At 49.5% G+C, this 23,560-nt stretch overlaps 1 protein-coding gene across 2 annotated transcripts in view; it reads right to left on the bottom strand.

Moving 5' to 3' along the window:
• The window catches only part of IFNLR1 (interferon lambda receptor 1), a 349,388-nt gene extending 327,823 nt beyond the window's left edge, over nucleotides 1–21,565 (bottom strand). The window contains exon 1 of one of the 2 annotated variants that reach the window (XM_085647854.1): nucleotides 21,438–21,565. Coding sequence is in view for 1 of the 2 variants with exons in the window: in XM_085647853.1 (XP_085503979.1) it covers nucleotides 21,438–21,510 (73 nt within the window). In the remaining variant the exon portion in view is untranslated. The remainder of the gene's footprint in view (nucleotides 1–21,437) is intronic. The other variant, XM_085647853.1, reaches the window with a different exon arrangement.
• Nucleotides 21,566–23,560: the final 1,995 nt, after the last annotated feature.

Here is a 23,560-nt window from a genome sequence, read left to right as displayed (position 1 = left end):
ACAAGATCTGGGAATAAACCCCAACTTGTACATATTTGATAACAGATAAAGGGGCTTTAACTGAAATCAAAACAAGTAGACCTCCCTTGGCTCTACCTGAAACCGAGCCGATAGCAGGAAGCTGGTATGAGTTAAAACCACTATAGCCTTTAAAATCAGTACACCAAGTTTCCTGTAAACAAATAATGTCAAAAAGATCCAAAAATTCCATCCACCCCAGACTATCTGTTTTTGATCGGATCCCAGCAATATTCCAACTTGCAATGTAACAGTCAGGTGAGGTGTGGGTACCTGTCCCCAAATTTATACCAATGCTATCTTGTTGGGAAGGGGCAACATTTAAAATCTCGTCTACTGACACAGGGTTACCCGATATATTTCCCATTACGGCTGGGGGCAGACAAACTACAGGAATTTCCGCCATCAACCCTGATAAACACATTTTCGGGCCAATTGTCAACAAGCCTAGATTCCCTGGGGGTTCTTCTGTAGAACCTGGGGCGGCACCCTTCTCCTGTCAATCATTTTGGTCCAAACCACTCAAGCATTGATAACGATTAGCAGTAGCTACCTCAGTGTTAATCAGACTAATGCCCTCGTCTCCCCTCATTATCCCTCCCCTCCGCTGCAATGGGAGGTGCTCAATATTTTGCCTATAGAAAAAGCCAAGGGGACGGAGTACAATACCCTGGTCAGTGCTGGGACGGGACGTAGCGCGAATCAGAGCTGTTGTTGCTAGGTGAGGGTTACTAAAATTTATGATAACACAATCACCAGGAATGTTTTTGGGGGACATTCCAATCCAATTTGTTCTGGTGGTAACCAGAATCTGATCCGCCATGGCCACAGGAAAACCGCATTCACGGTTGAGCCACGCCACAGTTTTGTTCTTAAGGGAATCATGGGATTCCACAGTACGATTAGGCCCGTCCTGTCTGATAGCAGGCACGTTGGTCAAAACTGCCACATAAGGTGCGCAGTCGGGTGGAAGATTAGGTTGGGGGAGGCGATTATCGTTAAACCTCCCTCTTCTTGAAATCATGTTCGTGTTCCCCGTATCATGAGTAATTATATTAGACGGGGCACCGTTAGCTGGATTAGATGTATCCCCGGGGGCGCATTGTGTTGCATTACCACCAAACCCCCGCCGATCATTACTAGGAATAATCCTTTTAATTGAATGAGTGGGAGAAATAGAACCCATGCTTAATTGTCCAGTACTTTTTAAGGTTTTAGATTGTTGCACATGTTGCCCCATTAAATCCCCGGTCTCCCCCACCACAACAATCGAAGGGGGGCTATTATGGGATTTAAATCCCTGTTGCACCAGTTCACCCAATCTGTTCACTTCCCTGGACACTGCCTCGAGTTTATCTAAAAGCGGTATGATAATTTTGTCTAGCTTACTATCAATCATACCGATTAACATGTCGAGCTGAGCTGGTGCTAGTATCATTTGGGTAGGGTTATCTCCATTGTCTGAACAGGTATGCTCAGGAGAGCCAGCATTAGCGACCGGGTTCTTTTTGCTTTTGCGGCCCCCCTTTTTGGGTTGAACATATCTGTTAACATGTAAACCTGATCTTAGCACTCTATGTGTTTTAGGGGGTACAGGGGTTGATACTACAGTGACATTAGGGGACTTGCTAATATCCGAATCCATGGGCAAGTCGATATCAGGCAAGGGAACCGGAGTAGACTCTGTTATGCAAACACCCACCCTCGATGGGGAAACTGTAGGTGCCAATACTTGGCTGTCATCAAATGAATGGATCTCGACCGAAACTAATTGGCTTGTAGTCTCAGGGCCACAATTGCTGGTCAGACCTAGGGATAGTCTGCGTTCCTTGTTGATTTTGTCTACTACTTTGACTAAATAATTATCAAGTGTAGACACAGTTGAACGAGGGGTCCCAGTCGTTTTAGACATGCTGCCCAAAGATAAAAATCCAAATAATATGATAAAATTTCTAAAACAATAACAACTATTTAAAATAGCACTTACTATGAAATGATACCACCAATATAAAAGTTGGATACAAGTTAAAAGTTGTTATATACCGTAGTGATATGCCTTGGAATAGAATGCTTATTAGCTAATACTATATTCCTAAGACCTTTATGTGCGGGGAACAAAGGCCAACTACACACCGCTGAGACACGTATATAACATATGCGGGCACAAACCTAAATAGCGTATCACAACACCTCAAAATCCACAACTTACAGCGAGGTGTCGTTAAGCCACAAAAAATTAAAGCACCCTGATTACTTCAGTGTCTTTAGCGATGTCCATATGTTGACAACTTAGGGGGGTAGCCCTGCCCGGCCTCCTCCGGCCCCGGACGGCCACAGACGGTCCCGCCCTTGTCCCGGGCTTCTCCCGGCGCCGACCCGCGCGCGATCCCGCGACGCGGAGGGAGCTTCTGAATAAGTAGCGCCTCCGGGCGCGTAGTCCGGCGGAAGTGGGTGGGGCAAAGGGGAATGCTGGGTCTTGTGGTTCCACCCTGCTGCAGCCTCAGGTGGCGCGAGGCGGCAGGGGAACCAGGCGTCCACACGGCGTCCACACAGCGCAAGAGTCACTCACAAGCTCCCCAGGAGCCAGGTAAAAACTGCACAGCGACCACGCTTGCTGGCCTCGAAGCGTTAAATGTCAGCCATCGTGCCCCTTTCACCCTTTCAGACTCAAGACCCTAACCTGAAACTGGGAGTCATGCATTTGTGCTGTATTGCTGAAAATTGAAAGTGTCCATAGACTTTAGCTCACAAGTCAGGGGGGCTTTTTCCATCCAGAACAAATGCCTCCTCCATTAGCATCCTCCTCTGTCTGTAGCCTCTTCCAGGGTGTGACAAGGACAAGTCAGATTAAAATATGTGGTCCTTCAATTAAAATGGATGGGGCGATGTGGGCACAACTCACAGAGCTCAGAGATGGCACATCTTATTGAATGGGAAGAGACAGAGGTTCATTGGACAACAGAAGGTTACATAGGGGAAAAAGCGGAGGCCCATTATAGCCTACATTCTTTGTGTGCATTGGATTGAATTGGAGTTTGCTAGAAGCTAGAAGGGAAGAGCAGCCAGAGGGAATAAGCATGCAACACAGTGCATCACAGGTGTGATTTTGGAGCAGGGATAGTGCTTTGCATGGGTCCAAATTCATTCTCAGATTATGGCATACCTTAATTTTGGAATGCTAACAGCAAAATATGAGAAGGGTTAAATAATTCAGTGTGTGTGCTGATATCAGGGGTCTTTTTCAGGATATTCATGCATTTCACACAACTTTCTTGCAGTAGCTTTTCTCATTTGGGGGCAAAAAGAAAATCGGTCAGGCCAATGTCTAGCTTCTGCTGGAATCTCACTGTCAATAGAACAAAGGTATCATTGCTCTTCATACAAGCTGGTTGATAAGATAAGCAGGAAGGGTGCACGAGTTCCCCTTGAAGTATTCCTTCCTGGAACTTAACATGCTTTGTTCCAGGCATTCTGGGTAGTTATGAGCACACCGACCTCCCTCAGCAACAAAAGCAAAGGTTCTGGGCAGAATGAAGAGACACCGGAGGCACAGAATGTTATGAGGAACTTCCAAGACTGGGGCATCTGATTTCATGCACACCTACATAGTCAACTAAATGTCCCTTTAACGAACACATTCTCAACAATGCCTTTCCACTTCGTCCCTCCCTACTCGACTGTTCTTCATCATGGTGTAGTCACACAGAGGGTTACATGTGTGGTGAACCACTTAGGTTGAAGGACCAAGGGCTGTATTATACAAAGTGTCCCAGGGGAACCAAAGGTTTGTGAATCCACTTTTTTGGCTTAGAGGCACTTTGGTATTACAGAAGGAGCCGCAGATGCTTGTGCCACACCATCTGTAACATGAATCGTGCCAGCACCAAACGTGCGCATTCTTAAGGAGCATATCCTCATTAGCACGGAGGTGAGCCCAATGCAAGTGAGGGAATCCTTTGCCTTTCCATTTGCTCCATGTTACAGATGCTTAGAGGCTCTCAGCAAGAGCACTGACTGCAGTGAAAGGTGGTCCAACAGCTTCAAAGAGCCAGTCCTCCTTTCACTGATACACTATTCGCAGTGCAGATGCAAGTCTGTGTCTGCCCTGTGAACAGTGCCTTTGCTATGACAGGGCACACCGTCCTGCCCTGTGCCCAGTGCACACACTTAAGGGTCCATTGTGAGAATGTAGATAGAAACATTACCCTTTATCTCTGCCGCTCAATGTGGTTGAGCACTCTTGGCATGTCAAACTCATCGCAATACCTGAGTAGCATATGAACAAGTGGGCTGGATTCTGAGATCTCGGGTTCACTCAGGTGTGTCCTACTCCATTCGCCACCAATGGTCACCGCTTCGCGGCATGGCCCCTTTTCTGAGTGTGTAGGAAAATATGACCGTTGGTGGTTTATCAAGTGCTAAGTGGAAAAAGTAAAAGTACTCTCTGTGGCTGCACTTTTAGACCGGGGGAAATGCTCACGTTTTGGGGAAAATTTATTTTACAAAATCCACACCTGTTCCTCCCGTTAGCTCATGATTACCATAAGAATGATTCCTTTTAGAGGTTTATGCAGAACACATGGATGAGCACTTCACAAATACCTTTCGTATTATGATTGTAGAAAGCACCACCACATGCACAATGTTGCTATGTACATTGCACGCACACATGTATAATCAACTACGTTTTGTGTGTGGAAGTCACACTAATAAAGGAATATTTTGTTAACGAGACCCACAAAGCTATAATCTATCAGGTTTAAAGGTGGTTCTATTTCCTTTTTTGCGCCAGGTTCTCTTTACACTTGCGAAAATTACACATCTACAGTAAACGTAGGGACTTTGGTAGCAACTTTTTTCTTTGAGGATCGGCCCAATACAGTCTTATTAATTTATTTACACTCTCGGAGTGATTAATTTATTTTCCAAAAAACATCACATCAATTCCTTTGAAGAGTAAAATTGTAAAGCACTGGAGCACACAAACGCCACACCCATCTGTCATGCACAAAGGTTAGCGTGGCTAAAAAATGTTTGGCAAGGGTGAAAGAACTAGGAGAGCAAGTCCAGATTAGCTGCAAGAGAAAAAACACCAAAGTACCTATGACGCAGAAAATCTATTCAGGTTTGTTTTCGCCTGTTTGAGATCTCGAGCTGGATTACAGTGACAGGTTTACGCACAGGTTGACGTTGGCGCGTGCCTAAACTGAGGCGTCCCGCACAGACCAGAGCTGCGTGGCTACGCTGAGTTAGTGTCACTGCAGGGTCAGTCCAGACTTCCTTTGAATGGATGGGGCGAGGCCACGGGGAAGCCTAGGACATTCGTTCCTCCGCTCAAAGGGCACCCTAAGGAAATACAGTCACTGTGCATCATCTGCTACATGGCACACTTGTCATATCACCCCAGGGCCTGTGTACGTGCATGCATAATATAATGCAGATGCACAAGACGTTTCTTTATTTCCATAGGGACACTCGCTGTATTGCTTGAGCAATAACTGTACATCCGAGCAATGTCCGTTAGAGAAGGGACTGCACAAGCATTAGCTAAGAATACGTCAAAAAGCGACCAAAAAGGTGCAGTTGCCTGTTTCGCACTTTTGTTTCCTTATGTTAAATGCAAGCTCCTCATTAGAAAAGAAAAATAGCATAGCACACACTTGCCAAACCCCCTCCAGGCATCGAGTCGCCCCGCCCGCTCCCCTCTGTTGCTACTAAACATTGCTGGGCGCTTTTCCTTCAAATCACCACTGACCACATTATTTGGTGCCTGAAAAGGTCGCAGTTTTTATTCATAGCATAAGATTAATACATAAAATCTTTTACATTCAAATTTGATACATTTTGCTTATTCACGTTCCTGCTGTATTCAGTGTCCATGCTATATTTTACATTTATTGCTATTTGCAATTCTTTCCTTGTATTATGGACCCAGCCTCCTCAATTTCCTGGTGGGAGGAGGGGCCACCTTTTTTGGGCCTCTGAATCGCGGGTCTAGGCTTCAGCTTGCTACCAATTTTGGAGGGTGTCCTTCTGGACCTGCCCGGGCTGCAAGTGCCGTCCCGCTCGCCCTCTACCCGTACGTGGGCCCTCCCTTTTCCCAGGGGTCCCTGCCGTGTGGCATCCCAAGGACCTTACTTGAGCATCTACTCTACTTTTGCTGAGGCTGAGTCCTTGCCATCTTCTCCCTTGGTACCACCTGCCGTGAGGCATCCCAAGGGTCCAGCGGAAGCATCCTATGTATTTTCTTATGGAGGCACGCCGCCCCTGGGATCCCTCAGTGCCCCTGCTGTGAGGCATCCCAAGGACCCTGTGGGAGCCTTCCATCTACCTTCTAATATTTCTCTCTTTCTATTAGCTTTGTTGTGTTTGTCCCGCCACGCTTCCTACGGTTTCTCGACCGGAGGGAGCTCCCCCCTACTCCGGCCTCACTCTTCACTCCTAGTGGAAACCCTTCTGCTCAAGAATCCCCACTATGTTCAGCAGGAACATATCCATTCCCACCCCCAGTGAAATGCACCCCATCTTCCAGGTAGTAACCTGGGGACCTCAAGTTCATAAAGCCGTGACCCCCTATTCCCCTTCTATGCCTGCCTTGGCCCTGAACGTATCCCAGCACTTACTGTTCCGGGTGCTAGTTTTTGGGGCCAGCACATGGTTCAGTACTCCCATAGGGACATAAAATATGCTCTTTGGTACCCACGCCTTACCTGGCTGCCACCATGTGTTTTGAGAACCCTTCCATATCCTGGCAGCCCCACTCCATTATTGGCCATACCTGCATTTTTTCCCTAAATCCCACGTCGTACTGCAGCCATGCTTCGCCCTGGTACTGCTGCTGTGCCTCGTGTACTTTCTGCTCATATAAGAACAGTGCTGCTGCACTTTTGGGGAATTTCTCAATAAAAATGCATGCTAGCGTTCTAAATGCCTTCAGCCAGTTCTCTATCGATCTGCTCATCCTGGGTTTTCTGGGTGCCCACTTCCTGTCGTCATCTTTTTTATCCTGTGCCGTCAGGTCTAGCCCTGCTTGGCGCACTTCTAGCAATGAAAAAATGTCTATGAATTATTTCCTCAAACTCCTCTCCTTCACAGTGAGTGGGATGAGGTTGGCCATTCCTATCATCTTTGTTGTTGTGGGTGGGTCACTCGGGGAGGGGAGGGGCGTATGTACTCGCTGGCTAGCTTCCCGTTACTGTCCTGCCTGTCTCCGCACTTGTTTGTAATTGGCCTACCCCCCTGCCAGCTCCTGTACCCCCTTGTGTCTCTGCCTCGCTTCCTGTCATTTCCCCCGGCTGTGCTTCGTGTGTTACGCCTGCTTCGTTGGCTGGTGTTCCCCCTGTGGGGTTCCCTTTTTCCACCCCTTGTTCCGGTGCCGGGCTGCTACCCCATGCGGGGATCCCCGGGAATGGGGCCATTGCCACCAGGGCATCCAATGTGCTGGCTGTGCTGCTCCCCTAGCCCATGCTTCTCCTTGAAAGTCCGGTTGCCTCTGGCTTAGCCCAGGCTGCCAGGGGGCTTGCCATGCCCCTGGAATGGCTACATTACTTAGCACCTCTTGCGCCCCCTTATTCCCATTCTGCCCCATGATATCTCGCGCTCTCTGCCCTTCCCTGTGCTCTTGCACGCTTCCAGGTGCATCATGCTTACCACTTTCCCTGCTGGGTCTGTCCACGTTTCGCTCGTGTCTCTCCCGAGGGGCCGCCGTGCTGGCCACAGACCCCTCATAGCTGCTTTCTTCTGCATCCGAGCGAGTTGCCCGTTCTGGAGTGGCCGCTCTTCTGTCTCTGCCTCGTGGTGTGGCCTTTTTCCCGCTGCCATTAACATTGTTGTTTTTTCCGGGGGTCGCCGTTCTGGCTGCATGCCCCTTCGCTGCAGGCTTCTTCCTGCTTTTCTCCGGGGCAGCCGTTCTGGCTGCATGCCCCTTCGCTGCTGGCTTCTTCCTGCTTTCCTCAGGGGCCGGCGTTCTGGCTGCCTGCCCCTTTGTCGCTGCCATCTTTGGAGGAGGCGGCCATGCTGGTTATGCCTGCCTCTGTCTCTTCCCATTTTTCTGTGACCCCCCTTTGATTTGCTGGTCCATCCAGCTCTTTCCTTTTAAGGTGATCAGGGCCCTGGCTTGGTTCAGCATGGCTTGGAGGTCCTCATCCAGGCCTGGTCCTGTTCCCTCGTCATGTCTCCTCTGCGTTTTCTTTGATGGTGCTGGTCTCCCTTGGTTCTCCCTGAACCGTGCCGGGGGCTGTGTTTTCTCCCAGCAGCGCTTTGGCTGCATGCCATTTTGCTTTGGTTTTAAAACCGGCCCAATCTGTTAGCCCTTCTTACCGCCCGTGTACTTGTTGAGTTGCTGCTGCCAAGCGCTATTTCTTCTAATCAAATAAATATCTTGTAGCCTACGTAGCCCAATGAGAGCGAGGGAAATTTTCGTTGGCTTTGCTTGTGCTTGTTAGCTCGATCTTGGCCCCAGGATGCAATGCAGCTTCCCCACTGACCACTCGATTCCCTTTCTTTTCTTGCTCCGATCTCGAGCGTTTTTGTTCCTGGTGCGTGGCCCTTTAAGAAACCCTGGGCTCCCTCCACTGGCGCTGCCCACTGCTCTGGGCTTTGGAAAAAGGATCACCACTCCGGCCCTTGCAGACCTGGAAGCGAGGCACTAGAAACAAAGGCTCTGTTTTTTCGATTGCGTGATGGAAATCGCACCCCCGCTGTTCCCGCCGAACCGATCAGCTGTTTGCCGGTTGCAGCCGGCGGTGTGTGTTCCTGCTTGCTGTTCCCGTTGCAAGTGGTTCGGAGCAGCCGGGTGCCGGCGGCGGGGGGAAAGCTCGCTCACCCGCTACTTCTTGCCGCGCACAGAAATGGTCTCGCTGCTCTCCCGCAGGCTGTGTCCCGCTGCTGGGAGGTGGTGAGGAGGCCAGGCCTGATGCGACGCTGCTGTGGTCCGACTATGTTCTGCTGGGTGTAGTAGCGGGAGTGGATGCTCTGCTCACACTGCTCCTGTCCGCATGAGGCACCCCCATGGCAATTCTCGTGCTCCGCAGTCCCTCGTAAGGCCGGTGCAGCCCGGTGCCGGCGGCGGGGGGAAAGCCTGCTCACCCGCTACTTCTTGCCGCGCACAGAGATGGTCTCGCTGCTCTCCCGCAGGCAGTGTCCTGCTGCTGGGAGGGAGTGAGGAGGCCCGGCCTGATGCAACGCTGCTGCTCTTCCTGCAAGGGGTAGCTGCTCTCCGAAGGTCACTCCGGCCGCCCCAATGGCCAGTTTCCGCTGCTTGGATGGAGGCGAGGAGGCCCGGTCCGACTATTTTCAGCTGGGTGTAGCCGCGGGAGTGGATGCTCCACTCATGCTGCTCCCTTCCGCTTGAGGCACCCCCGTGGCAAGTCTCGTGCTCCGCAGTCCCTCGTAAGGCCATCCAGCAGTCGGTATGTATTCTTTTCTTCTCTGCGATGGGAGGGGAATGTGCCTGGCTAGGCCTCTTGGCCCCTCTTATCCCCCCCACTCGCTACCTTGGTTGCCCCCTGATTGGGTGGGGGCTCCCTTTGTTTCCGGGGCCAATCCTGGCCCCCGCCGGCCTACCCTGTATGTTAATCGGGGGCGGGGAGGAACCCCGCCTCCAGAGGGCGTTTTGCCCTGGGCCCCTATCTGGTCCGGCTTTGCCTCCCCGGCCCGGGCCTTAACTGCTTGTACGCTATGGACTATCCCTGTTGCACGAAGGACTGGACAGTGATACTAAAGCCAACGCTACAAAATGTTATATTAGCCCCCACATATATTTTGCATAGGGAGCAAGGTTAACCCTCTACAGGGAAACTTAGAGGGAGTTCTACAGAGAAGCAAATGAATCATCCCGATATATCACGATCTGGCAGATTCCCAGGAGCGGTATTGCTCCAGCGCAGCAAACCATCTATCCAGGGCCGGCTTTAGCGCTGGTGGCGCCCTGTGCGACAATGTCTGATGGCGCCCCTCCAATGACCACCTCTGCCACGGATTCCCTCACTAGCACCCTTTAACAGTGCCCAAGTCTCCATAACCACTGTCTCTCAGATTCATTTAGTTTTATAGCGCCACTATAATAAAGACAACACAAGTAAGGAAGACCTCTTCACTTGGCCAAAGGAGCGAGAGGCACAAGCAGTCTCGCTACTCTAGCATTAACCAAGAAAAGGCCGCAAACGAATTGCCCGGCCGGAATAACGGCCAAATTAAGCCCACAGTACAAATACATCAAGGGCCGAGTTATGAGGGCTTGGAAAATGCCCTAGCTCTAGATCCTCAGGCAGACGGGGAGTTCATGCTGATCTTTACCCAAGAATTTGAGACTAGGGGCCCAGGTGACATCCTAAATCGTGCAAATATTCTGTATCTTCCGACAAGTATACCCTCACTGGCCTATCTAACATCTGCCCAACTTGTAGCGATATACTTTAAAAAATACACTTGGACAGGGAATTACGAATCGACCCTAACAAAGTGGCTCAATAAGCGAGATATTCAAAACATACTGGCAGAAACAGATACTCTTAAGGATTGGGGCATCCGAATAGACAGTTGCCCAACTGAAAAGTGCCCACAAGTGCTTCTTCAGAGGTCACAAAACCAAGTAGCGCCTCGTACACAGTGTAGCACATTAAGGGGTACCAAGACAATTTTAAGCCAATCATTCAACAACGACATTAAAGTTGAGCTACATAAAGGCCCCACCACCAGACTTTGCAAGGAGGTGAGCAGCTCCCAGGTCAAGGAAGATTGGGCATGGCGTTCCGTTGCATTGCATTCCAAGGATTGGGGAAACTCCTAGTACAAGGTACACACCAATCTTGTATGGTTTATATAAATGTGGCCCAGCAGGGAGGCTTAAAATAGACAACCATAGAGGCACTAAAATGGAGACATTAAACACTAAGTTTAGGCTAATTAGCTGGAACGTGGCAGGGTTTAAGTCGATCATGACCAAAAATGAAGTCATGAACCTACTGATGTCTGGAGACATTTTATGCTTGCAGGAAACTTGGATGGAAACAGCCAACTACATTAAAGGCTACCAGGCCTTCCATACAGTGGCAAGCAAAAACAACATATTTAGAAGACCAAGCGGAGGGATCTCGATATTTGCAAAATTAAATCTGCAACTACAATTCGAGGATTGGCCCACATATGCACCAGATGTCCAGATTATAACAATAAATGGGCTTAGAGTAGAGGGCAATCCGTTCAAACTTGGAGTAATTAACCTATATGTCAACCCAAATAAAAAGGATAAAAACATAAACATCAGAAGGATCATTAGGACAGTTAGAGCATACCTCCACGAGAACCCTGGACATGAATGCATCATTACTGGGGATTTTAACATCAGAGACTTATGTGCCCCGGAACAAAATCACGAGGACCGCAGTCGCAAGCTTATGGAAGCATGCATTAATTAATTTAACCTGGGATCCGCGAATAACGTATGCCAGCTGACAACGACTCCACAACCTACATTTAATAATATCTCCACGCTTGACTACATTTTCCTGAGTAAGAATTTGTTGAGGAGATGTGTAGAGTATAAGGTATTATCCACTTCCGGAAGCGATCATCAACCAATCTCTGCTTTGGTCAACATTAGCAGCATGAGGCATGAGGAATATCTAGCTGTAGGCAACATGCTCAGTCTAGATAATGAAACAGCCTCAATTAAACGTATCAAATGGGGGCCTATAAGTTGGACAAAGTACATAAAATGGAAGCACAACACATGCATAAATGGTCCACAGACCAGCTGGGCAGAAATCATGATTTCGCTATTCAATGCATTAACTCCAGGAAAGCAATTTGCTCATAATAATAAACACATACAATAGGGGACATTTAACTACATGGACAATCAAATCTTCATACAGAGCAAAAAGAGCTGCCGATTGGCAGAATCAAGGCATATGAAGGAAAAGTCTATCCATACGGAAAGACAATTGAAGACAGCAAAAAAAAAACACAACTAAAACAATCCAGTATAGAGGAAAAATGGAGAATCATTTATACATTACTAGCACCCAACAAAAGCAAGGAATTTTGGAGATACATAAATGGCGTACATGGCGGCCATCACATTCACAATGCCGTGCCTGCCAACAAATGGGCTGTTCACGCCACCAACCTATACGTCGACCAGAAAAAACCTATGGAAAGCATTGCCAAAGAAGAAGACCACCAACATGAGGAGAGCAATGCGGTGGATTTACATCAAACAGAAAGGGAAATTTTAACCATCCTCCAGGGCATCAGGAGGGATGGGGTGCCAAGGCCTAACGGGTTGCCTGGGCATATCTTTAAGGAAGATCGCGAATATTGGGCACCCCACATTCAAACCTTATTCAATCATTGTTACAATTTTTCTGTTGTTCCGGACTCATGGAAAGGTTCCATCCTACATCCCATTTACAAAAAGGGGGATGTATCAGATACAGGGAATTATAGATTCATTGCACTACTGGATGTGGAAGGAAAGGCATTTGCAAAAAGGCTCTTGAAAGAACTAGAGACATGGATCACGAAAAAACAAGTAATCCCGCATTACCAGTCTGGCTTTCGGCCGAACTCTTTGACCATGGATAATGCCATTGCACTTTCATATCTGGCAACGAAGGCAACTGGACCCGTCTCCCCACCACTATATGCATGCTTTGTGGACTATAGCGCAGCCTTTGATGGTGTCGATCAAAACATTCTGTGGGCAAAATTGGCTAAGTGGGGCATACCACGGAAACTGCTTGCGACTATCCTGTCACTCTGTACCGGCACGTGGGTGCGAGTAAAGCTCACTAGCATATGCGCAACTGCTAGGATCTTCACAAACAGGGGGTTAAAACAGGGCTGCGTTTTTAATTTATACACTGCTGATCTGGGAGAAGCACTGTTAAAAACTAACATCTTTCCCCCAAAATTGGGCCACCTCAGACTGCCAATCATGCAGTATGCAGATGATCTTGTCCTGTTGGATTACACAAGAATTGGCATGAAAAGGGCATTAGAGAAGCTACATAACTATAACATGGAAAACAAGCTTGTAGCCAATGCATCTAAGACCAAAGTGCTGATATTTGGTCACAAGCCAAAAAAACAAACACTGGCATGGCAGCTGGGTCCTCTAAGGATAAGCACGACCAATAAGTACACCTATCTAGGAGTACAATTTGCAGACACCGTCAGACCTGTCCTGCAGGTCAAAGCATTGGAGGCAAAAGCAGCTAAACTAACATATGGTTTGTGCAAATTACACCACAAGCTTGTAAGTCACTCGACGGAGGGGATCCGACGAGTCATGCAAGCCAAGCTAATTCCAACACTCAGTTATGGCCACCTTGTCTTCCCTGGTCTGCTGACTAAAAAACTGGAGGGTCTATACACAATGGCGTATAGAAAAGTTTTCAAGCTACCCCATACGACCAGGCGTTCACTGATCCGATTAGAGTTCAATATTACAACAATGGACATTGAATGTAAAAAAGACATAGTGAAATTCCAACACAATGTGACCAATGCATGCCCGGGCTCTATCAGGTCAGCGCTACAGGTGGTCTTCACAGACAATAACAGTCGTTGGGCGAGGTATCTCTTGATTGCCAAGCAAACACTGGGACCATCAATCAAACCTCCTACAGATATACCATTAACAAAGTGTAGAGTGAGGAGGAGCCTAGCGCGCAACCAAGATGGCCGCGTAGGCTTACGGCTCTCGAGGGCCTCCGCAACCTCCCACGTCTATCCTGACTGAATCCTGGTTTATTTGAGGGGCTTTTGCAGATGAACTTGCGCTGAGGTGCCACCCGTTTTCCAAATTCAGATCGGACGCCGGGAGCCGGAATGGTTGCACTCCGAAGTTTGCGGCCTGCCCTTGCATTGGTCCCGATCTCGAGCTGGTGAAGTGCCCGGGCACGAAGTGAACAACAGCGGCTGGCTGGGCTTGACCCGTCACGGACCCCGCACTTTCACTTTCGTTTTCAAGCCTGTGTTCTGGTATCGGCTGAGAGACTTTGGTGTTTCAGAGGGGTGCGGACGACGGAGTGTCTGGCCTGACTCTTGGACTATACATGGGCTCACTGTCGGCGACGGCTGTGTTCAATTGAATTAGCTACCTGGTCCCCTTTTTCCTGGTGCGGGCGGGTGCCAACCCTGGTGGCCTCCGGGCGATGGCGGCGAGACTAGACGGCGACAAATCGAAACCCAAGTCAACCCGGAGGGGTGCCTATACCCAGGTCAATAATATGGATCGATATGCGCAGGCAAAGGGATCACCTAGTGGCTCGCATAAATCGCCTGAGAGGTCTAAGGAGGTCTCAGACCCATCGTCAGAATTGACTTTGTTGGACATCATGGGCGCCATTGAGGAGATGAAGACCGCTGTGGGTCAGCAGTTTGATACCCTGGCTCATAAATTGGACGCGGTCCTGATCGATGTGAATTTGGTCAGGGCAGACCTGTCCAAAACTAACGAGCGGGTCGACTCCTTGAATCAAGCGGCGTCGAGCTTAACTGTGGACGTGGACGCCCTGCAGACGGAGGTCCGTAGGTTGCGGCTAGCCAGTGACCTGACGGACCGTCGACTTGAGGACTCCGAAAGCAGGGCTAGACGGAACAACGTTCGTATCATTGGAGTGCCGGAAAGATCGGAGGAATCTGCTGCGGATCTTTTGGTGGAGGATCTGGTGACCAATCGTCTCGCGCCCAAGGGACTGAGCAAGTTCTTTGCGGTGGAGCGGGCCCACAGGATTCCGGGTGGTGCGCCCAAAGTGGGTGCTCCCCCGCGGCCTATAATCGCCCGGCTCTTTAACTTTCGGGATAGGGATGCTATCCTTCAGGCGTCGAGGGTGACCGGGCTGCTGAAGTTTGAGAACTCCAACGTCAGCTTTTACCCGGACTTCACGCACGCGGTCCAAAAACAACGGCTGGGATTTTTGGGCGTCAAATGGCGCTTGAGGGACATGGAGCTGAAATATGCGATGTTATTGCCGGCTCGGCTGTGGGTTGAGTTCCGGGGTTGCTCACACTTTTTCGACCGGCCGGAGGTGGTTGGAGACTGGTTGGATGCCCTGCCTCGGGGACAGGATCGAGACAATCGGACGACGGAGAGCGGACAGGACTTGGTGGAGCAGGACTAGAACTTGGTTCCTGGTGATGGACTGGACTGGTGACGTTTTGTACCTTGGCACAACTGGACCCTAGTTTGGCACTCTATGCCCTTCAAGTGCCTGGGGATTGTGGGGAGCTTATTGGGGTCCTTTCCTCCTTCAGGGGTTCTTTTTGTGGTATATGTTAGGGCGACAGGCACACTGCGAGTTGGGGGGGCTGTTTGGGCTCATGCAGGGGTGCAGGGAGGGGGGAGTTGGGGTTTGGGGATTGTGGGGGAGGGGGGTTGTTGGGGATTGTTCGTTTGTTTCGCAAGGCAATGTGAAGTTCTCTGCTGACTTTTTTGGTTTGTGCTTTCTGGGATGTGGGTATCATGCACGGGAGTGGGATGGGGGGTAGAGGATTGAGAATCCTTTCGTGGAATGTGAATGGACTGGGGGACAGGATCAAGCGTGGGGTGGTGTTGCAGTTTTTGAAACGGACCTCGCCCGACATTGTTTTCCTGCAGGAGACACATTTGATTGGGAACTCCTTCCATGCCCTAAATAGGAGGGGCTATCGCCTTGCCGCTCACTCTGGTTTCACTTCTGGCTCTAGGGGAGTGGGCATTTTGATTAGGGCCTCTCTCCCCTTGGAGGTGGATGAGGTGCTTCACGATGATAGGGGGCGCTATGTGGCACTGGTGGGGAGATGGGAGGGTAGGACTGTTTCGCTCGTTGCTGTGTATGTGCCTCCGGGGTTACAGACGGCTACATTTGCCGATTTGGGGCGTTTGGTCCTGGGACTCCCTGGGGGGGTTCTGGTGGTGGGGGGTGACTTTAATGCTGTTGTCTCTGGGTCGGAGGACCATCACCCCCCCAGGGACCTCCCTAGGGCTCAGGCCTGGTTGGGTGGTTTTTTGGACACTTTGGGACTAGTGGATTGCTGGAGACTGATGCACCCGGGACAGGCGCAATATACCTTTCACTCAGGGGCCCATGGGAGTCTCTCAAGACTTGATTACATGCTTATGCTGGCGACCCAAGCTGGTATGATTGGGGAGGTGCGTCACTTAGCCCGAGGTATTTCTGACCATTCCCCTATATGGTTGCAATTGAAGGTTGTCCCTGGGGCAGAGGGGAGAGTGGCACCCATTAGCCCCTGGTATATACGTAACCCTAAGATCCGCGCGGAACTGGTCAAGTCCACTGATCACTACTTCAATGAGAATGTGGGGTCGGTGTCGTCGGCCGTCTCCCTATGGGAGGCTTATAAAGTGGTGGTCAGGGGGCAGGCCTTGTCCCTTATCTCCCATGCTAAGAGGTGCGAGAGAGCAGAGGTGGTTCGCCTAGAAACCGAACTAGCTGAAATGGAGGAGGACTTGGAGCGGGGAGTTACTGATGAGAAACTGCACGTTTTCAGCCTCAAACAATCAGATTATAGGGCGCTAGTCACGGAAGCCGCTAAAGAGATGAGTAGAGAGCAGCAAGGACGACTGTATGATGTGGGGGATAAGGCCGGATAGTTGATTGCTTGGTTGGATAAGAAGGAGAGAGCGAGCAGGGTGGTGCCCGTTGTGGAGAGAATGGATGGAGTGCGTGTGACCGACCCGGTGGAGATCGTTGACTGCTTCGCGGATTATTTCCGCGGGGTATATTCTCTGGTTTCTGTGCGCTCGGAGGAGGACTCTCATCTGTTGCTTAGAGACATTGCATTGCCAACCCTATCGGAGGCTGATGCAGTGTTGATGGAGGCGAAGTTGTCGTCAGATGAGATCGCTCTGGCCATTCGCTCTATCGCATCGGGTAAGGCTGTGGGTCCTAATGGTCTTCCCATCGAACTATATAAGTTGCGTCCCGATAAGATAGCGCCGTATCTTCGGGACATGTTTTTTGCGGCACGTGCGGCGGGCTTCCTCCCCCTGGACCAACGCCTCGCCAACATAGTTGTGATACACAAAGAGGGGAAGCCGCGAGATTGCTGCGCCTCCTATAGGCCCATTTCGCTGTTGAATGTAGAACCCAAAATTCTGGCTAAGGTACTGGCTAATCGACTGGTTCGGGTCGTGGGCGACTTGATTCATCAGGATCAGTCCGGTTTCATACCCCATCGGAATACCGCTCTGAATTTGAGGCGGTTGCACGGCGTGCTTGCTCGAGCGGGGTTTATACGTGAGCCGGCCATCTTGGCATCTTTAGATGCTACTATGGCGTTCAACACTTTGGAGTGGCCGTATATTTGGGCCGTATTGGCGAAATTTGGGTTCGGCCCTGAGTTTATTGGTTGGGTAAAATTACTCTATACTGACCCACTGGCTCAGGTGGTGGTGAATGGGAGGGTGTCGGCTCCCTTCGCACTGGGGAGAGGTACGCGGCAGGGATGCCCGTTGTCACCCCTTCTCTTTGCACTTTCTTTGGAGCCTCTCGCCGCCTGGTTGCGTTGGGAGCCGTCGCTGCGAGGCATTAGATGGACGCCGGAGTTTGAAGACCGTGTCTCCCTTTACGCGGATGACATCCTTCTGTATCTCACCTCTCCCCGACAGTCGCTAATCGTATTGGTGGACGTACTGAATTCCTTTGGTCGCAACTCTGGCCTGGTTATCAACTGGGCCAAATCGTGTGTTTACGTCCTCTCGGGCGAGGCCCCCCTCCTGCCACGGGATTGCCCCATCCAGATTGCCACACTGGGGTTCATATATTTGGGAATCTTTATCTCTCTGGATCCTGCGGTCCGCTATGAGCGAAACCTTCTCCCCCCCCTCCAGCGATTGAAGGCCGACGTCGCAAGGTGGCGACGACTTCCGCTTTCGCCGCTCGGACGGGCGGCATTGTTTAAAATGATGTTGTTACCTCGCTTCTTGTATGCTTTGCAAAATACTTTGGACGTCGTGCCAGCCCGTTATTTCCGGGAGGTGGAGGGTCTTCAGCGCCAACTGTTTTGGGACGGGCGGCCGCGGATCGCTCTCGCCAAGCTGACGCTCCCTTGGTACGATGGGGGGGTCGCCCTCCCCGATATTAAACGATACTATTGGGCGTCTCAGTTGGCGGCAGTGAACCATGGGATATATGGTCCTGCCTTGAATCCGGCCTTCGAGATGGATAAATTTCTGCTCCCGGGTGGGGATTATAATAGGGCGCTGTATTCGGTGACCCCTGACACGCGGTTGACGGGACCCACGCGGGTTGCGGTACGTGTGTGGCACGCGGCGAGTGCTGCGATGGGGTGGAGGGATCGCTTGACTCGGGCGACGCCGTTGTATGCCTCCGGGCGGCTGGGCTGTTTGTGGAGATCTAAGGGCTTTGAGAAATGGGATATGATCGGTATATGTAAGGTGGGTGATCTTTGGGCGAAGGGGTCCTTCAAAACATTCGAAATGCTTAAAACTGAATACAAATTAAATGATAGAGAGTACTTCCGGTATGCACAAGTCTACCACGCGCTGTGTTCGGTTTTTCCGGACGTTGCTGCTATCCCCGAGTATTCCCCACTGGAGGATAGAGTGTTGGATGGCTACGTGCCCGACAGCACTATTTCTCTGATTTACAAGAAACTCATTAATGATCGCGCGGACTTGCTTCTCCGTCTGCGGGAGGCATGGACGGGCGATGGCTTGGAATTGGATGATGAGGACTGGGTATCGGCGGTGGCCTCCCCGAAAGAGGTGGCGATCCCGGCCCGCTTACGATTCGTACAGCTGAAGATCCTTCATAGAGTGTATGTCACGGGGCCCGGTTTGCTGCGTATGGGTTACTCGAGGGATGGATTGTGTAAGCGTGGATGTGGCCTGCCGGGCACCTTTCTTCATATCTTATGGGAATGTTCGGAGGTAGTGCGATTTTGGAACGGTATCCACGCCGTAATGGAGGAGGTCACGCACGTTGCTCTGTTGCCAGAGGCCAGGAGGTGTTTGTTGAATGTCTGGGAACCGAATGATTGTAATGCGGCACAGACGCAGTGGGTGACTTTGGGGTACATGGTGGCTAAGCGTAACATTGCGCAGCTGTGGGGCTCCCCGAGGCCGCCCACGATCGAGGTATGGAAGGAGAACATGGACTGGTGTATGTTTAGGGAAAAGACGGTGTATGTGGCGAGAGGCAAGCCAGGGAAATGGACTAAGGTATGGGGTCCATGGAACTTGCATCGTGGACGTATCTGCACCCCGCCTCTGCCATTAGAGGTCGATATTGCTTTGTCCCCCTAGCCACACGTTCTGCGGGATTGTGGGAGGGGTGTTCCCTGCTTTGTCTTCCCGTGGCCCCCTGCCACCGCTTCCAGACAAGAACTGCTTTGTATACTATACGTTGTTCCCCGTCCTGGGAAGAGCACGCTGCTATTTCGGACTCTCATTGCCTTGAGTGTGTTTTGTATTTAATAGAAAATGAAACTGTTTTTTCCGATTGCTCCTGGCCTATGGCCACGGCCTGTTATATGTGCTTACGAACTGCCGGGAGCTCTGCCTCTGGCTCATTTGAATGTGTGGCGTCGCATTGCGGGCCCTCGGGCTCTATAGCGGCCGGCCTTGATGGTTGTAGGCCCTTGTCTGTATTTTATCGTGTAATAACGGTTTCTAATAAAAAAATTTACAACAAAAAAAAACAAAGTGTAGAGTAAAGATCCTGCTAAAAAAGTGTGGATAGAACATCTCGAGGCAACAGGACCTTGAACGGATCAGATTGGTCCTGGGTGCAGAAGGCCTTGTTAACTCACATGAAAGTACCACATGCCAGCCCTACTTAAAAGCCGGCCTTGGAGGACAAGCCCTTCAAAATGTTATGAGAGTGAGGCTCTTAACCTTGCCAATACAAGATTATAGAGCCCACTGGAAAAACTGGTCATCAAGTGGCTCCGGCTGCTGCCTGTGTCAATATCACACAGAATCTGAGGAGCATGTTATTTGTTGTTGCCCAGCCTTGCTTTCTCCAAGGCGCTTGTATTTAAGAACCATGCTCATACATCACAGCGTTAGATCATGCACGGAGGCCTTAAGGCATATCTACACCACCACAGTCCCGATGGAGCTGGCATTAATTGGAAAGTTTTATGCGGCTGCTGAAATGCTCTTACGAACAGCCAGAGAAGAGTCAGCTGAATAAACTATGTCTCAGCACCACTGATATTTGAACTCTGCACACCCCCCATGTCAAATTCTGCATATGTTGCCACTAAATGGACTGTTTTTAGTCACTGTATAGCATTTTTGCTTGTCAAACATGCTGCTTTAATCAGATTTTATGTTTTTAACTTGCACTTTTGTCGTTTTTGTAAAAGATTTTAAATCATACAATAAAGGCCTTTCGTTTCTTTAGCGCCACTCATACCAGTGTAAGGTGTCGCAGCACTTTACATCACACACATTGCACAGAGACAATCAGACATGTGTAAATCAGTGCATAGGAAATGTTACATCAGAGAGGACTACAAGGTATAGTGTAGGAGTGACATGTCATCTATACTGGTAGGCAATATAGTTGGAGTCCTCATTCTGGAAAAGCACAAATTCAGAATTTAAAACATAACATCATTGCAGTTTGCATGCAGCTCTTTGATCACAGTTAATAGCAAAATGATCTATATTGGGATTTTGACTTCTAAACCACAAGTTACAAAAGGAGCTTTCTTACAGAAGAAGTAACACACTGATCTCTTTACAATATACGCGCTTTATCTGCATAATATACGTTCTTAGCAGCAGGTATTTTAACCCTCTGCGCTACCTTGTATGAATCAAAACTGCCCAGACATTTCCAGAAAGACGATTAATCACTGGAGTTATCTTGATTGATGTCTGAAAATTTCTGGGGGCCAGGAACGCGGCAGCAGGTGCTTCTAAAATGACAATATACATTTTCCAAAAATGACGCCCCCCCCCAAGTCAACGCCCGGTGCGGAGGCACCGATCGCACCACCCTAGAGCTGGCCCTGCAATCATCTATCTACCTATAGAGACCGCGTGTGCCGAGCCCAAAGCGCTGTTTCAGGAGCATCCTGGGCGGCGGATAGATGCCCCATGCACCCGTCCTACCTGGGGCGTTTACTTGTCCACCCCCCCCCCCCCCCTCCGACCCACTTCAGCCCTGCGCAGTGCGTACTGTGATTGACATGCTATCTCCAGGCAAAGTTACACAACTCACATTGCCACATTTCAGCACAAATCTGAATAGACGCCATTTACTGAGAGACGCCCGCACAAAACTTGCTGTTTTTATTCAGGGACAATTAGTTCACAGAGACTCGTAGCAAATATTTGAATCCCCTCCGGTTTAATTCGGAAGAGTCTATTCACACACACACATCCCCAGTCGCTCTAACACACATATATGTAGTGAAAGGTCCATACATACCTGCGACCATTTGCAATAAGCACAGACCGGCATAGACGACGCTCCCTGCGCACACAGACATGTTAAGAGTCATATGGCAGTGCACTTCCTGCTTCTTCGAACTTGTCTGTGCGTACTTTCACTTTGTCTCAGGTTGTTGTAGGCTGCTGAGTAATGACTACAGAGCCTCTGAATAAGGAAGTGGCCAATGGGGGAAAAAAACGGTTCCCGTGGGATGGAATGCAGCCTGGCAACTCAGGGCAGCCTCATTGGTTGGAAAGCAAGTATTGTGTTTGTTCACGCCAGGAGAAGCCTCACTTCTATATTCAAATAGCAAACATAATGATATCAGGTGTGTGGACTCAGCCATCCTTCAATGTTCGGGGTAAACTGTGCCTTACTATGTAGAACAATTGCATGCACCATAGCAACAGCCTGGCCCAGTATGGCTGTTTTTCTATAGCCACAGGGCACGTGGACAGTGTTCTAAGTGTGGGGGCAACTGTCCCAGATCTGACTACGAAACCACACTTTCATCATTCAAAATGCAAACGTTTGTAGTCAGTCAGTTTGAGAAAAACAGTGACCTTATTCCTAAAAAAGAATAAAAATAATAATTACAAATCTGCACCCGTAGGTTTGCACCTACCTTTCTTACAAGGTTAGTGAACTTTTAGACTTTGCAAAATATTCTAAGAATGCACCCGCAAGGTCTGGTAGTAGAGTATACTTTTTTAAATATCATAGCAAAAATATCAGCAACCAAAATATGGACTAATAAAGTATATATATGTAAGAATAGGTTTGCTATATTCGTAACTCCATATAAACGTACCTTGAAGATTTATATCTTCAAGGTATATAGGTGGGGAGTAAGAACAGTAAAGCTATGCTGACCATATACACTTATCTTCATGACGGTTTTGTTTTGCAGAAATATTCTTGTTGGGTGATATTTCTAAAGGCACTATTGTGATATACAACTCCTGGGAAGCTGTGAGAATTGCGGCTCTATAGGATTATTCAGGGCTTTAAGTGGGCCGTGTCTGTCGGGGTCTGAGCACCAGCAGTTATATTCAGGGGGCCTAAAACGGGTCTCTATCGGGCACTATTTTCAGACCTCGCAGAGGTAGTCAGTTTTCTTTTTTTTTTCTTGGACTGTAGTGAGAGCATGCACATCGATGTGCGCATGCTCATTTTGCTCACTACTGAGTAGTGGAGGTCAAGGCATGACCGAGCGGCAAGGTGAGCCGCTTTGTAGGAGGACTCCGTGGCATGTTTTGACGGGGGTGGTGGCTTCGTTAAAACTCACCCCTGTGAAGCTGCGTTGCCTTCTGGGAGCAGTGCTTCTAGTACACTCAGCCTCACGTGAAGCCACCCTAAATGGGAGGTGTCTGCCTGGGCATTTCCCGGGATGACGACACCAGTTTTGGGGTACTTGGGATGGTGTTTGGCGTTATCCATACATAGCCTTGCTGTAATAAGGAGGGGAGAGAGCGAGTCTGAGCGGGGAATTCCAAATCTGATGACACTCTGCGGAGTCCTAGAGCTGATGGCTTGTCAGAGCAGGGGGTACTGCTACAGTAGTTATCTTTATTTAGACCACGCCCCTACTTGGATAGCCCTGGGATTATTCTTACAGCTTCCCAGTTATGAAGGTGATCTCGTCTCATTCCCACCCTGGAAACTGATTTATGCCTGCATTGAGAGGAGTTAATCTCTGGCTCCGGAGTTGGCAAGGACTAAGAAAATGTTTGTGTACCCATAACCATATATGTTTGTGTTAGGACCGGTATTCCCTAGTTGGCTGAGGTAGGTACCATAGGCCAAGTAGGGACCCTCGCTTCTAAGTCAAGGAAAGGAAGGACACCTTCTCAGATAGCCCCTGCTCACACACTCGATAGCTTGGCACGAGCAGCCAGGCTTATCTCCAAGGCAAATGTGTAAAGTATTTGCAACCACGCTCCCAGTGACCCAATAATGACACCACAAAAGGACTCAACACGAGTTTCATAGAAAAACAAGTATATGTTTATATAAAAAGATATACGATGCGACCACACGATAAAAATCCAACATATGCGTATTGGTAATATTCCTCCAGGCCGGTTATTAGGCCAGCCAGCCCTTGTAGGTTCTGGCAG

This window comes from Triturus cristatus, chromosome 3_2, assembly GCF_964204655.1.
Source record: "Triturus cristatus chromosome 3_2, aTriCri1.1, whole genome shotgun sequence".
NCBI classification, from domain to species: Eukaryota; Metazoa; Chordata; class Amphibia; order Caudata; family Salamandridae; genus Triturus; species Triturus cristatus.
Note: the sequence above shows the minus strand (reverse complement) of the source record. Positions and strands in the feature narration are given on the sequence as shown.